The 14,614-nt window shown below is 38.3% G+C and overlaps 2 protein-coding genes and 1 long non-coding RNA gene across 4 annotated transcripts; 2 read left to right on the forward strand and 1 right to left on the reverse strand.

Moving 5' to 3' along the window:
* The first annotated feature begins 1,396 nt into the window (after positions 1-1,396).
* Positions 1,397-3,167, forward strand: LOC116194353. Of its 2 annotated transcripts, XR_004154410.1 has the most exons (4): positions 1,397-1,530; positions 1,710-2,110; positions 2,314-2,487; positions 2,899-3,167. It is a non-coding gene; the product is annotated as an uncharacterized LOC116194353 (long non-coding RNA). The 2 variants fall into 2 exon arrangements; XR_004154409.1 differs by having other exon boundaries at positions 1,710-2,487.
* A 299-nt stretch (positions 3,168-3,466) lies between these two features.
* LOC116194352 (sorbitol dehydrogenase-like) lies at positions 3,467-6,148 on the reverse strand. The gene is made up of 6 exons (XM_031523150.1): positions 5,862-6,148; positions 5,641-5,708; positions 5,183-5,419; positions 4,785-5,075; positions 4,427-4,614; positions 3,467-4,268 (listed from the first exon to the last, which is right to left on the reverse strand). The coding sequence occupies exons 1-6, from the start codon at positions 5,968-5,970 to the stop codon at positions 4,076-4,078; spliced, it is 1,086 nt and encodes a 361-aa protein (XP_031379010.1). The 5' UTR covers positions 5,971-6,148; the 3' UTR covers positions 3,467-4,075.
* A 458-nt stretch (positions 6,149-6,606) lies between these two features.
* Positions 6,607-8,814, forward strand: LOC116194351 (L-idonate 5-dehydrogenase-like). Its single transcript, XM_031523149.1, has 6 exons — positions 6,607-6,884; positions 7,304-7,371; positions 7,494-7,730; positions 7,870-8,160; positions 8,246-8,433; positions 8,523-8,814. Exons 1-6 carry the CDS (start codon positions 6,767-6,769, stop codon positions 8,713-8,715), a joined length of 1,095 nt encoding a protein of 364 aa, XP_031379009.1. The 5' UTR covers positions 6,607-6,766; the 3' UTR covers positions 8,716-8,814.
* Positions 8,815-14,614: the final 5,800 nt, after the last annotated feature.

Below are 14,614 nucleotides of genomic sequence, written 5' to 3' on the forward strand. Positions count from 1 at the left end.
TGAAAAGCCCTTAATCCTAACACTACGTTATTCCAAGCGTTTTTAACAATGGCATCACTAGACTAGTCGCGAGTCCAAGCTTCCTCGAATTTGAATGGTCTAGGCTTGCTAGAAGACTCCATCCAAAGTTTTACCAAAATGGGATTGTGGTCTGATCGGATTTGAGGGAGGTGGTGTACACCTGCCCTAGGGAAGGTAGTTCTCCAATCATCATTTGCTAAGGCTCTATCTAAGCGTTGTCTTATATAAGCTAGATCCATTCTCTTATTACACCAAGTAAAGGGATTTCCAGTGAAACCCAAATCAATACAACCCAATTGGCATAGAAAAGTATCAAGGAAAGTGCGAGACGATGAAGCATAATTACGACCACCTAGTTTATCAGATGCAGCACAAATTTCATTAAAGTCTCCTATAATAAGCCAAGGTTTATCAATGGTATTCGCAATATCAGTCAATTCAGCCCAAAATATCGGTTTTGCATGTAAGTAAGGGGGGCCATAAACAGTAGTCAGAATCCATGGGGCAGGCAAAACATGATGATCAACAGTCGCTTGGATAAAATAAGGAGAAGATTTGAGGATAGTTACCTTTAATTTGGTGTTCCATAGGAGGCAAAGACCGCCCATTGCATTTGAAGAGTCGACAGTAAAGATGCCATCAAGATTACAGCATTGTGCTATTTTATTGCAGTGCCTGAAGCATGATTTGGTTTCTGAAAGAAAGATTATACTAGGCCGGTGCTTCCGAACGAGGAGACGAAGGACTCGAACTGTCAGTTCTTCTCTCATACCCCAACAGTTCCAGGCTAGTAGACTCACGACTTCCTCGAGGGCTTGATTAGGCCCGCCTCCTCGGCCATTTGAATATCATCGGCAATAACATCATCTTCCATCTCATCAACGAAGTAGTAAAGCCCCAAGTTTCCTATTGCAGGTTCTTGTGGGGGGGGGGGGGGGGGGGGGGGGGAGGGGGAACTCTCCTTCCATTGTTTCCATAGCTTTTAATGAGTACCAGTCCCTGTACATCTCTTATCCTATGGTTACCGCTATTTTCTTTAGAATTCTGGAGTATGGAGTTGTTATCTTAAGATAATCTTCTTGGCTCATTTCATTTTTCCTTTTCCTCTGTGGCATCGCGATCAAGGCTTCGGATTGGAGAGAGGCAGCCGGATTGAAAGGTTGTGCGTGGGCTTGGGGACGGGATGGGCTGCGTCCAGTACCCGGCCTTGCTTGGTTTTGGGCTTCGGCCTGGCTGCTGAAGAGGTGTGGGCTTCGGTGGGATTGTGGACTGTGGAGTGGGCTGCCAGAAGAGATGTAGGCATGACTTTTAAATGGGTTGGTCATTGCTTGGAATTGGGCCTCTATTTAGGCTTGATCGTCAACAATTCCAGAGTATAAGGTATCGGTGGTAAGGATGGATCGGGAGGGTTTCCATGCTCCCTTCCTCCTCGAAGCGCAGGAGCTCCCATGGGACCGGTGTAGGAATGACTCCTTTGTGTAGGTCTCCTTTCCCTTTGGGTCAGCAACGGTAAGTTGATGTCTGCGTCGTATAATTCCCTTATGTAGCATTGATTGGAGATGTATTGTCACTGTCATGTGACAAAGTCGAATTTGAATCGGGGTGATGGACGCTGCTAGTGTGCCCTAGTTTTTTGGAATTTGCACCCTTTTTGGAAGTTGGAGATGAGGGTTTTGTTGGGGTCGTAGGCAGCAACGGTGGAGTTTCAATGACCTGCGGCCGGAGGATGTCCGTCTGGTTGTCGAAGCGAAGCCACGGTCCATGTAGATTCAGTGGCGCTGGTGTCTCCAAGGAGCAGTGTGCTTGATCGTGCCCCAAGATGCTGCAGTCGTAGCAGAAGGTCTTAAGGTATTCATACTTGAAGAAAACCCAGGTAGGCGTTCTATTCTTTCTGTTGATTCTTCGTCCAGGGCATAGGGGGTTATTGACTGGGACTTGAACCAAAGCTCTAGGTGTTATATACCATTTCGAGAGGGACTGAGTATCCTTCCAGTCGATCTCGAGAACCTTGCTTGCCTTCTCAGCAAGTCTGACGATGTTCGTCTTGGAGAGTAGCTCAGGGGGAATGCCTCTAATCTGTATCCAAAAGGTAACAGTCTTGAACTTAATTTCTTCTAGCAATAATCCATTATCCCAGCGGGCAATCATCATGTGTGCTCCTTGGACCGACCAAGCTCGGTCCCTCTCAACGTGTGTCATGTCCCTTTTGTCTCTGAAGAGACAGATTAGAGTGTCATCCGTGTACTTTTTGGGAGATATGGTGACTCCCTGTTTGATGTTCCATGCCTGCAGGAGTCTGGGAATGACTGATTTTGGTGGTAGTGGTTTAAAGCCAAATGGTTTTATGAGGAGAGTTAAGGGAATTGATTCCTGAGCTTCTGCTTCATTTGTCTGGAGTTCAAGGATTTCCTGGTTGTGGTTCATGGACATTTGGTTGCATAAGATATCAGCTAGTGAAGCATCCAGGTACGTATTTTCCATTATCGGTAGTGGGGTGTCCTGAGGTTGCAAGGAGGTTTTGTGAGGGGATGATGGGTAGGGGGTTTACTTACTGGTAATGATCGTTTGAGATGCGGCTGGAGTGAGTGCTGGAGGGGAAATAAAGGTGGTGAGCTGGGTGATAAAAGTTCTTATGGTGAAGTACAAGTGGATGGTTGGGGAAGTAATTGTGATGAAGATTTGCTTGTTGCCAGGATCTATAGTCTGACTGAGCGTCTGATTGAAGTGTCTGACATTCCTTTGATCTTCGGAGGATTGATGTTTCTGCCGTGGGTTGGGTAGTTAGGGGTTCATTAGAGCTTGCATTGAAGATTTATCCTATGCTGGTTGTTGCCGAAAGGAAAAGCTGCCTTTAATATTTTCCTCGTTTGAATGAAGCAAGTTGAAAGCTTTGATCTGTTGGAGCATTGAGCAAAAGAGGGCCAGAAGAAAGAAGAAGAAGGGGAAGGGAAAGAGGAAGCTTCCAACTAAGAGTTAGAGAGAGAGAGTTCAAGTTCCTTTGTGTACTCTCTCTACTTGAGTGGTAGAGTTATATGGCCATTAATATGTTACTCGCTCACTGTAAACAAAATATTGTAAACATTAGTAACTATTTAATAATAATAATAACTATTTAATAGTCGGATGATACTTCAGGGTTGACAAAATCTTTTACTGGAAAAAATAGGGTTAATTTAAACATGGGGTTTGAAAGATGATGATTTAAATGTGTATGAATACGCACCTTCCTTTTCAGTTGAAACTACATTATCGGGAACTTGTTTTTTATTTCAACTACATTATCGGGAACTTGTTTTTATCCATACGCCGAAGAAAAAGATATCGGGAGCACCGCAGCATTATAGTTTTAATTAAAGCAAGGTACATATAGGCAATGCACATCCAAAGACTCTTTCTTAGTTATAAGATATATGGATATGGGTTTACTTTCGTATGGTTGCGGGTGAAACTCAAATAATTTCGTGTGTACTCCTTCTTGTGGAACGAAGAACATCATTTTTTCAATGAATAAAACAAGAAAAAGAGAGGAAAAATGAGGAAGAAAATTGTGACTTCCCAAAGATGACCCCATCTAACAATAATATCCTCCTCGAATTCCATGCTGAAGAAAGAAATGCATTTTCTCCTCCTTGTTTTCATACCATATTCCTTCTAGATCAGAGAATTTTCCAGTGGAAGTTCTCAGCCACCAAGATTGTGCTCCACTCCAAGGGGCTGGGGTAAGGATGAATAAGCTGAAGTCGATATGAGTTTTACCGCCTAACCTGAGTTCTACTATCAGCTTTGTGTGATCCGCAGGAATGCATATAGCTGTTAATTCGCATTCCCCGCTCGAATTTCCATGGACCGATGCATTCAGTCCAGGTCGACTCAATAGGTTCAAACTGAAGCTTATCAATCCAAATATTGCACAAGCTCCCTCCTAATCCACAATACAAAAGCAAAAGCAAACTGGATGTTTATTCTTCTTTAAACATGGAGATATGCTTATCCTGCCTCCTTAAGATCGTATGGCACCGATCTCTTATTAATTACGTTGGTTGTCTCTCCTAGGTCAAAGGTTGAACATGACCTTGATGGCATTCCCGCCACGAGCGCTGGTCTCAAAGGCTTCCTCCACTTCTTTCTGCGAGAACCCAAACCTGTGGGTTATGAGCGGCTTCACATCGATCTTCCCGCTTCTCAGGAATTCGAGGCAGAGCGGCCATGTGTTCTTGTAGCGAAATACGCCGATCACATCAACTTCCCTGCACCACAAAAGAATATTCATCAACGTGCAGTGTCCGCAATGCTTATAAAATCAAGTGGAAAAGAGTTACAGAACCAGTTATGCATGCCTCAAGCATAGTCTTCCCTGGTGAAGATTTTCTCAGCTTTGCAAATTAACTGGTGTTTAAACCAGTACCTTGCAGCGGCTGGGGTAAGTGGGACGGTCATTTCGTTGTGGCCCATCCCAACAAGACAGACTTTCCCTCCAGCACGTGTAGCGTTCAGCGCCGTCGACATTGTTTTATTGAATCCCACGCAGTCGAAGCTCACATCTATTGCAGCTCCCATTGCTTTCTGTATCAGTTTCACTTCCTCGTCAATGTCCTACACGTTAAAGAGCAGTATATTACCACACCTCCGTATTAAACACTCTAAAATTTTAAAAATCAGTCAGCAGTAAATTTGCAGGATGGCCAAATTTCAACACTGAGACTGAGGGCACAAACGGTCAACTCCATCCACTGGAAGTTTCCCGCAAGTACAAGATTGGATACCTCCATTTTTGTGGAGACCTTAACAATGTCATCTGCACCAAGGTCCTTTGCAACAGACAAGCGGTAGTCATCCACATCCACAATGACTATCCTCGGTGCTCCGAAAGCACGGGCTGACAGCATTGTAACAAGCCCGATAGGCCCCGCGCCCATGACCAAGACGTTAGTTTCAGGCCTAATATCACCCCGGCGGCAAGCGTGGACCCCGACGCTGAGGGGCTCACACATCGCTCCTTCCTCCAAGCTGACATTGTCAGGAAGCTTAAAACATAGGTCTGCAGGATGCACCACCTGATTTTTGGATAGGAAATAAAACCGTACCATGATGCTTGTTTTTTTCACTGACAAAGTCAATACATCAGACAATGGAAAATGTAAATTGCTCAGATTTCTAGGACCTGATTGGCGAGAGAGCCATGAACTGGAGGAGTCGCAAAAAACTTCATATCAGGGCAGAGATTGTAACTGCCCCCTTTGCAGTAATCACATCGCCAGCAACTTATACCGGGCTCAAGAGCTACCTGATCACCGGGGACCAAGTGTTTCACTTCGGTCCCAACTTCTTCTATGATCCCAGCACACTCGTGCCCGATGACCATCGGTTCTTTCACGACGAAATGCGCAAGCTGTAATTTCTGCAAGTGAAAGGAACATGTTAATTAACATCTCAAGTATTTCAGCCTACATTAAAAGAATCAAAACTAGTTGTTTCGATGATGCCTCAATCTTCCTATGCTTCCTTGAATCGAGAAAGATGACCAATGACCAATCAATCTATCTATCTGCTATATATATTCCTAATCCTGTTTTCGCAATCAAGAGATATCAAAATTAAGGATACGGTTCTGTAATTCACCTTGAGAAAGTGAACATCACTTCCACATATTCCAACAGCCTTCATCTTTACTCTCACGTCATGGGGCCCTAAAAAAATTTTCACCGAAATTCCCAAACACATATTTGATATCAATATGATTGACCATCAAGCTAAGAACTTTGATTCGAAATTATCAAAACTAACACAGAGAGAGAGAGAGAGAGAGAGAGAGAGAGAGAGAGAGGGAGGGAGGGACAAACCGAGAGGTGGGAGGGAGAAAGGTTGAATCTTGAGGGTGTTGACGCCCACAAGCCAAGCAGCCATGTTTTCTTCCCCTTCTCCTTCCTTAGACATTGCCCCTTTGCCCATTTCTGCCTTCTACCACTCTGAAACTCGTCCAACCAACCAATCAATCAAGACAGAAGCCCCTCCTTCCTTAAAGAGCACAAACTGCAGAAGGAAGTAGTGAAGAAGGGATTGTGAATGTTGGTGGGAATGATGAAGATGAGAAGCAGACAGATACCAATGGCTGCTGTCTTCTTATTTATTAATTCATCAATCTGATTAATATTCGGAGGGCAGGCGGTCGGCAAAATCCAATAATTTCTCCTTTACTAAAAATTAAAAGAAAAAAACTAATATTGATTAGTTCTAGTGATTATTTGTTATGCTTGCATAAGTAAAGTCTCGTGTTCGAGTATTTTGAATGTAAAAAAGTCATCCTGGGAGAACTGTATTATTAGTGAATCAGATCCGACTCGATTGAGTTAGTCAAAGTCTAATTAGACTTTCGGATTTCAGACTAATATTAAAAAGAAATTCCAATATTTTTTGTATGTTGTCCTCAAGCACCAAAGGACATCCCTATCGGATGCAAATAATACAAGTGGAGAAAGAATCTTATATATATATATATATATATCGTTTTTCGTTTCCTTCGTTGTGCCAATACAGACCTTACACGTACAAGTCATCCCATAGTAAAAATGCAAAGCGCAAAAAAATTACTAGAGAATTCACAAAGAAGAAAATATTACATGAGGAGAAGAGAGCACTACACTGACAGACGGAGATCGGTAGGTGACAGTAAACCCAAACTGAAACCGACCAGTCTTTCTCTTGATCTGCTTGTGGGGGTGTGTGTGTGTGTGTGTGAGTTTCTGCAATGGGGAGTAAGGAAGAGGACAGAGGCGGAGAAGAAGAAGAAGAAGAAGAGAACGAGGCCGCGTGGCTTGTTGGCATCAAGAACCTTCAGATTCAGCCTTACCCTCTTCCTCCTTTAGGTTCGTTTTCTCACTTCCTCTTCCCCCGCTAACGTTTTACCTTAGCTCTGCTCAATTTGTGTTTTTTAATTTCAGCACAGCAGCATCTCTGAAATACTGTGCGTAGAACTTACTTGGGACAGTGCTTTTTAGCTGTCTAGGTCTGTTTCTTGATTCGGTCCTGTATGAACCTTTTCTGCGGCGATTGATAACAATTCTTGCCCAAACCCATCCGAAGTTCACCTCCATATGGTGATCTCAAGTAGATATCTTTCGCCCATTTAGGTGATCTGTAGTAACTTCTAGGCAATTCTTCGAGAAAGTTCATGTCCTCGATCCTGCTCGGAGTCTTCGGGCCCATTTCACTCGTCCCATGGTCCTCCGGCTGCACATAGTTTGCTACTCATTTCAATTTTCAAGGAGTGCGTGGTTATTTTCAGGCCCTCATGATGTCAAGGTACGGGTGAAAGCTCTCGGCATATGTGGAAGTGATGTTCATCATTTCAAGGTCGATGCTCCTTCCTTCCACCCTAAACAGCTTGTTCATTCTGCCTGACAGCATCAATACACCAAACTAAATTAATTTGTTTCCTGGACTCCTCTGCTTTTCAATTGAACATCTACCCTCAGACGATGAGATGTGCCAGCTTCATCGTGAAGAAGCCGATGGTGATAGGGCATGAGTGCGCAGGCATCGTAGAAGAAGTTGGAACTGAAGTGAAATCTCTTGCTGTAGGCGATCATGTTGCATTAGAGCCTGGCATCAGTTGCAGGAGGTGCAGTCTATGTAAAGATGGCCGCTACAACCTTTGCCCCGAGATGAAGTTCTTCGGTTCTCCCCCAACAAACGGTTCCCTTGCGAATAAGGTAAAGTTTCCCTTTTTAGCGCGTGAAAATTTCGAATGTCACTGCAATATCTATATGATTGGAAGGCCGTAGTATATTTCAGATTGTTCAAGGATCGACTTACTTGATCTGTGTCTGTAAATCTAAATTGTTCTACTAGGTGGTGCATCCTTCCTACCTGTGTTATAAACTTCCCGACAACGTGAGCCTAGAAGAAGGGGCAATGTGCGAACCCCTCAGTGTCGGGGTCCATGCCTGTAGACGTGCAAATATAAATCCTACAACGAATGTTCTTATTATAGGATCTGGACCGATAGGACTGGTGACTCTGTTGGCAGCCCGGGCATTCGGAGCTCCGAGGATCATCATTGTCGATGTTGACGATGAACGATTGTCCATTGCCAAAAGTCTCGGCGCAGATGGGATTGTTCAGGTCTCACAAGATATTAAGGTACTTATAATTTAGCATCATATCAAGTCTTTCAACGCAATGGTATGGTGTCGAATTGAAAATGTTCCAATTTTTTTGCGGGCAGCTTGTAGATGAAGAGGTGGGACTGATACAGAAAGCCATGAGTTCGAGAATTCATGTGAGCTTTGATTGCGTTGGGTATAGCAAAACCATGACTACAGCTTTAAACGTCACTCATTCAGGTGGCAAGGTTTGCCTTATCGGGCTGGCCCTGACCGAGATGACTGTCCCACTTGCTCCGGCTGCTGCAAGGTAATACTCAAACTCAATGATAATCGACGAGATAACTGCACTTCAGTTCCGGGAATGGTAATTACTGTTCTAACTTTCCTGGTGGACAGGGAGATTGAGGTGATTGGGATATTCCGGTATCGGAATACATGGCCTCTGTGCATTGAGTTCCTAAGGACTGGGAAGATCGATGTTAAACCTCTCATAACCCACAGGTTCGGGTTCTCGCAGGAGGAGGTTGAGCGAGCCTTCGAGACCAGTGCTCGTGGCGGGAATGCTATTAAAGTCATGTTTAACTTGTAGACTGTAAGAAACGAATTATAATGATATTTGCATACAAGAATGAGATAGGGTTAATAAATAAATAAAAAAAACACTTATCACATTTTAATAATTCGAGCACGAATTTTTTTTCTTTAACCTAAAAATGTAAAAACTTTCGATCTGATAACAATTCTATCAAGACGTCAAATTTTGCGTTAATTTGGACTGAATTGAAGTTACAGAGGACATTGACAGGGGTGGTGGCTAGAATCGAGGCCCCCACCCTCTGGAATCTGGAGAACCCTCAAATTGGGAATTCTCTCAATTCCGACGGGTGGAGCTAAGATGCCGGCCATCACTCCTGATTGGGATAGTCACCGCTTTCTATAGTCTCGATTTCATCTAAATTAACGAAAAATTTGATGACGTGTTGCCATTGTTAAAATGTGAAAATTTTATATTTTTTTTTATTAACCAGAATAAGAGAAGATATAAACAATTATAATATTTCTGATACCTAAGTAGACAATGATATGGAATGGAAGTTTGTCCTTCCCTGCTCGCCGGTGCCCTTCCAGTTGATGGGCTCAACTAAAATCTGGTCAAAAAGCGGGCCCAGGGCCCAATTAATTCGAAAAGCCCAATTTCCCTTACTGTTCTTTCTTTCGTGTGTGTGTATATATATATATACATGCATACATATACTGGCTAAGGATGACGAGTAACAGTCAATGCATTAGGTAGGCAGAACGATATCGCGAAATGCCGAACATATGTGATGCTTTTTTATTTTTTCACGAGCTCAAAAGGGCTACACGTCAAGATTCCATAGAAATAAGAGATCAGTTGAGTAGCCAATTAGAGGGGCTTTGAGTGGGTTTTTTCTGAATTGGGCAATAATCCGAAATGCAATTGAATATCATTTTCATTTTCCACCACCAGAATAGTATATGGCCATTAATTAATTTTCGTGAGTGCCGTGCACTGATAAATTTTGTAGCAATTGTGTGAAGTGAAATGAAATGAAAATGAATGGTAGTTCTCAGGTAGTTAATGATTAGTGGTGTCCACACATCCTTGTATTATGATAATGTATAATGTAGCCCCAGCATTGCGCGATCATTTGTATTTTCTATTTTTAATTGCTACAAATCTTCTTGTCTGTGCGTTTTGCGGGCCATATTTTTATATATATTAGCAAATATTGTATGAATATATTTTAGAAATACAGTCAATAGTTTTTCAGTTGATACTTGATAAATTATATTAAAGAACTTACCACTGATGATGGAGAGCAAGTAATATGTGAGAAAATTAAGAATACGTCTAAATTAGTACGATAGATTATATGATGAGCCTTACTTCTTTTCCATTGTATTTTATGTATAATTAATTAATTATAAATATATAATAGTAGTACCATCACACTTACCGGATAATGTAATAATATTATATGTTATAGATAATGTATTTCGAGATTTTTAAATAGTTGTATTGCAGACTCAAATTCATGAATATCTATTTAAGAGATGAAAGCCTACATGCATCACATTTATTTCAAATATAATATTATATTGATTATTGGAATCTTTGCATATCTATATGCAATCCTAATAATGACAAAAATACTAATAGATATTCCATAATGTGCTGAGGATGTATAAAGGCATAAATTTTGTATATGCTCTTATCAGTTTGCTTCAAAGTATTTTAAATTCTTCAAGAGTTCCACACTTTATGATTGTATAGTTAAACTATGAATAAACATCTCAAAAGAAACGTGTATAGATATAATTTATATATTTATAGTTTATTAAATTTTATTTATTATGCTTATGCATTTCTTTTAGTTAAAGACATTGTCACCGAAAAAAATTGTGTTTCTGTCACCAAAAAAACGATTATTGAATGATGACATGTTTTCTCATTTCAGGAGGCGGAACTAATATATATACTCGCAAATATATAGAGAGATATGGGTTGTGGAAATTTTAATTAGATTGTTTGAATTTCAATAAATTTGATAAAGTTTTATGTAGGGCATTCAATAAGGAGAATAGAATAGACAATCAACTAGGAAGCAAGAATTCACCTAAGATGTTTATGTGGCATGCTCTCACTAAAGGAATGGAAGTCTCTCATCGCATGATACCTAGGAGTTTGAATTAAATATATAATAGATGGATTGTTGAATTCGTGAAACTTATAATGCAACAGATAAGATATAAATAGAATATATTGAGAGTAGTTTTATTAATTAATATCTTTAAATAAAATTATGAAAGTCTTATTGGAAAAATATATCCAATAAAATTATAAAACATTACAGAAATCTTAAAAAAGAAAAAGAAAAAAAAAGTTTAAGTAAATATTAATGGAAAAACTTGAAGGATGAACAACCATGAGTTGAGGATTCGTTCTCTACGCTTATATGGAAATATCTCATTGCACGAAAGGAAGAATTTTGTGAGAGTAAGCGGAATTAATAAATATAATATAGATGTGTTAAATGAAATGGACAGTACATGCGTATAGCATTAATCTTGGCCGATAATGGGGAGTAAAACCTTATCTGCTATTGATTACAAATACGCGACTCTAGCTAGTTACCTTTTGATCACCAATGTTAGACTTCTTATTGATCGTCAATTTTGCTTTAGACATATCAATTTCTCTTGATATCAGTCGATTTGTTCATTCTTTTCCATTTTTTTTTCTTCAGTGTGAATCCTGGTATCTGAAAACCTAATTGGACCTCGACTAATTCAGTCTAATCGAGATGGCCCATTAAAGGGTAAAGTTCTTCCAGCGTTAATTTTCTTCATTCACAATACTCGAACTTGAGACATTGTTTAAAGAAAATAAGCCGAAAATTTGAACCAATCCACGTTGGTGATTTATTCATTTTACGATCATATAGATTCAACAAAATATAAGAATTTTATTCAATTTCTCTCTCTTTGAGGAGTTTTTTTTTTCATTAATCTTGTCTTCTTACATGAAGGAGAAAGTACCATGAACCATGAAATATGTGAATAAGATCTCGTAATTTTTATTAATTAGACTCGAGCCCCGTACTGCTTGTATTTTTTTTTTGTTAATTTATCGTAAATAAATAAGATCTTTATGTTTCTATGACTTATTATGTTTATGGCTTATATGTAATATCATATATTAGTATATGTAACATTGATTGAGAATATAGATTTGTTATTGTTATATATTAATTCTTTTTTTAGTAGAAACTTTTAAATTTATTTGTAATATATTTATATAGATGGTTTTATTTAGTTTTTCATAGAAAGTTTTTTTTTCGGTGATAGTGGAGGGCGAAAACCCTTACATAGAAATTTTATTTAGAAACAATCTACGGTATAATGCTAAATCCAATACAACTTTTCATATGAATAGTTATATTAAATATTATAAAAATATGATAATTTATATATTTTTGTAGAGATATGAGTTACATAATTGCAAGTATTATCTTAAAAGTTCTATATCCATGTAACATATTGGACATATGATATATGTATCACTTTGCAAGGGCCCAGAAGGGGGAGCCCTTATTCCGGTCCCCCTCTGGCCTCTCGGTGACTATCCAGCTCCTTAGCGTTATTTTTTAAGGTTTAATTAATTTAATTTATTTTAATTTCTTATTTTTCTATTACTTTTTAAATAATTTTAATTTGCAAACACTAATAAATTACCACGTAAGTAAGATTAACGGTGTCAAGTCCATATTAAAAATGTATTTTTTCTAAAAAAAATTCAAAAAGCATAATAAAAATAAGAAAAGTTGAATGGAAAGTTTTGAACACTAGACAATTAATACAACTAACCATATTTCTACCACTACGATACTAATAAATTTATACTCGTCTCTCATGTTTTATAATTTTTTTATTAATTACTTTCGATGGGTTATTAAATTAAAGAAGATAAATAAAAAGACACACATTCAGAAGTTGAAGAACTGCTGAAAAATTCTACATGGCAAACTAACATCACATGAATGAAGGCTTCTCATCATATAGGCTCGTAGAGCCTACTTCGAATGCCTATAATGGATAATCTTACTGATTTAACCTAGTGCTACTCTGTAAATTTTCTCTTCTAGTCCAGTTAACTATTAATGGAAGTCCAATACAAAGTAGCGCTTCTCAGGACACTGATGTAATTGCCTTTACCGGATATTCCTAATCAGGGTACATATATTAATTAATTAGGCAGGTTGGGTAGGCAGTAAAGTATGGATGGCTAAGCTTGGGTTTGTTTTTCAAATAAAATCACTACTCCATCCAAGTTAACTCTATCATTCATCAAATTCAATACTACGATCATTAATGTTTTGTCATTTTCTCCTATTTATTAATAATTTCTCACTCGTATTTATTTTCTACTATTTTTATAATCAATTATTTAATAATAAATTCACCATATACTTATATATATTTGCACACATCCATAAATTTATCAGCACTTACGATAATATTTTTTTATCTTTTCTTATTTCACAAAATAAATAAGAGTTGAGTAACTATCCTACTCTAAAACCAAACAATTATATGTCCCGAAATATTAGCTAAATCCATGGCATTTGATCCCATTAATTTTCTTGTTGCCCTAGCTTATTCTTTTTTTTTTTATTTATGACGGAGGCACGTGGATCTAGTGCAATAAAATATAAATTTTAATAACTAATAAAGGGGCATTGGTAACGAACCTAGATCTTCTTGGTTACCAAGCGAGAGTATACGTCACTGCCGTAACTTGTTCTTAAAAAGTCAAATTAACCCCAATCGAAGGCAGATTAGGTAATTTATTGAATAAAGAGCATACCATGTATGAGTAATTTCACCATATGCTTCACCAAAAAAAGAAAAAGAAAAAGGAAGAGAGAGAGATTTTCAACGTATAGGGATAATACTTTTTGTTAGTCTCTACTAATAATTCACCCCGAATATTGTAGTCTTTTTTTTTTGGTAGACCTAATTAATTATGATATAGTCTCGATAGAAAGACATAGATTGCTGTTGTCTAGTTTACTAGAAAATTAGAAAATATCATAAGAGAAAACCTTTTAGTTTTAGCTAATTTCTTATAATGTAATGTCATATATAGAATTCTAATTTTAAAGAAAAACTAATTCGTGGGGAAAGAAAAGAAAGATGAGAAGGGAAGAAAACAACGCAAAATTTTAGAAGAAAATCTTACAGGACTAGTATAATAAAATTAAAATTTCAATAACTAATAAAGTAGATGGTTAGTCAAACAATGAATTGACATGAATTTTTTTAATTATCAAGCGACGACGTACATTACTGCGCTTCTCCTTATTTTGCTCCTAAACATTTTATCACTATGTTGTCCACAACCAACCTTATCCCAAAAAATAATATTTTTTATTATTATGTAACATGAATTGAATTATTTGAACCAACTCACTTAATTTTTTTTTTAAGTTAGACCGTACGTTTTCTTCTCAGCCATCCCAATGAAACTTTTGCTAATTCGAGTCAACCACTTCATATATATATTTATATATATAAGAGGTAATATGTAGAATATATGTTTATGTAGTTTTTGTTTTATTAATAGAAGGGAAAATGACGTTCATTTGGACTTCGAAATATGTAGACTTGCAAAATGATTTTTGATTGATTAGTAAAACCTAATGGGGATGAAATAGACCGGGTCAAATATATTGTTTTGGTCCCTAAAGCAAGTAATAGCACGCGCGAAGTCCAAAATCTTCCCCCAATTCTCCCCTTTAGGTCCCATCACCACTTTCAAAGATGGTCGACCTATTGAATTTCACATCGGTCATCGCTCCCGTCCGGTACGTAAATATCATTCCTCTTTCTCATTACATATTAATGACCTATCTCAATCGCATTAATAAATTTTTTTCGCATGGCCTATTCTCCATCATGTT

Source organism: Punica granatum, chromosome 2, assembly GCF_007655135.1.
Source record: "Punica granatum isolate Tunisia-2019 chromosome 2, ASM765513v2, whole genome shotgun sequence".
NCBI lineage: Eukaryota > Viridiplantae > Streptophyta > Magnoliopsida > Myrtales > Lythraceae > Punica > Punica granatum.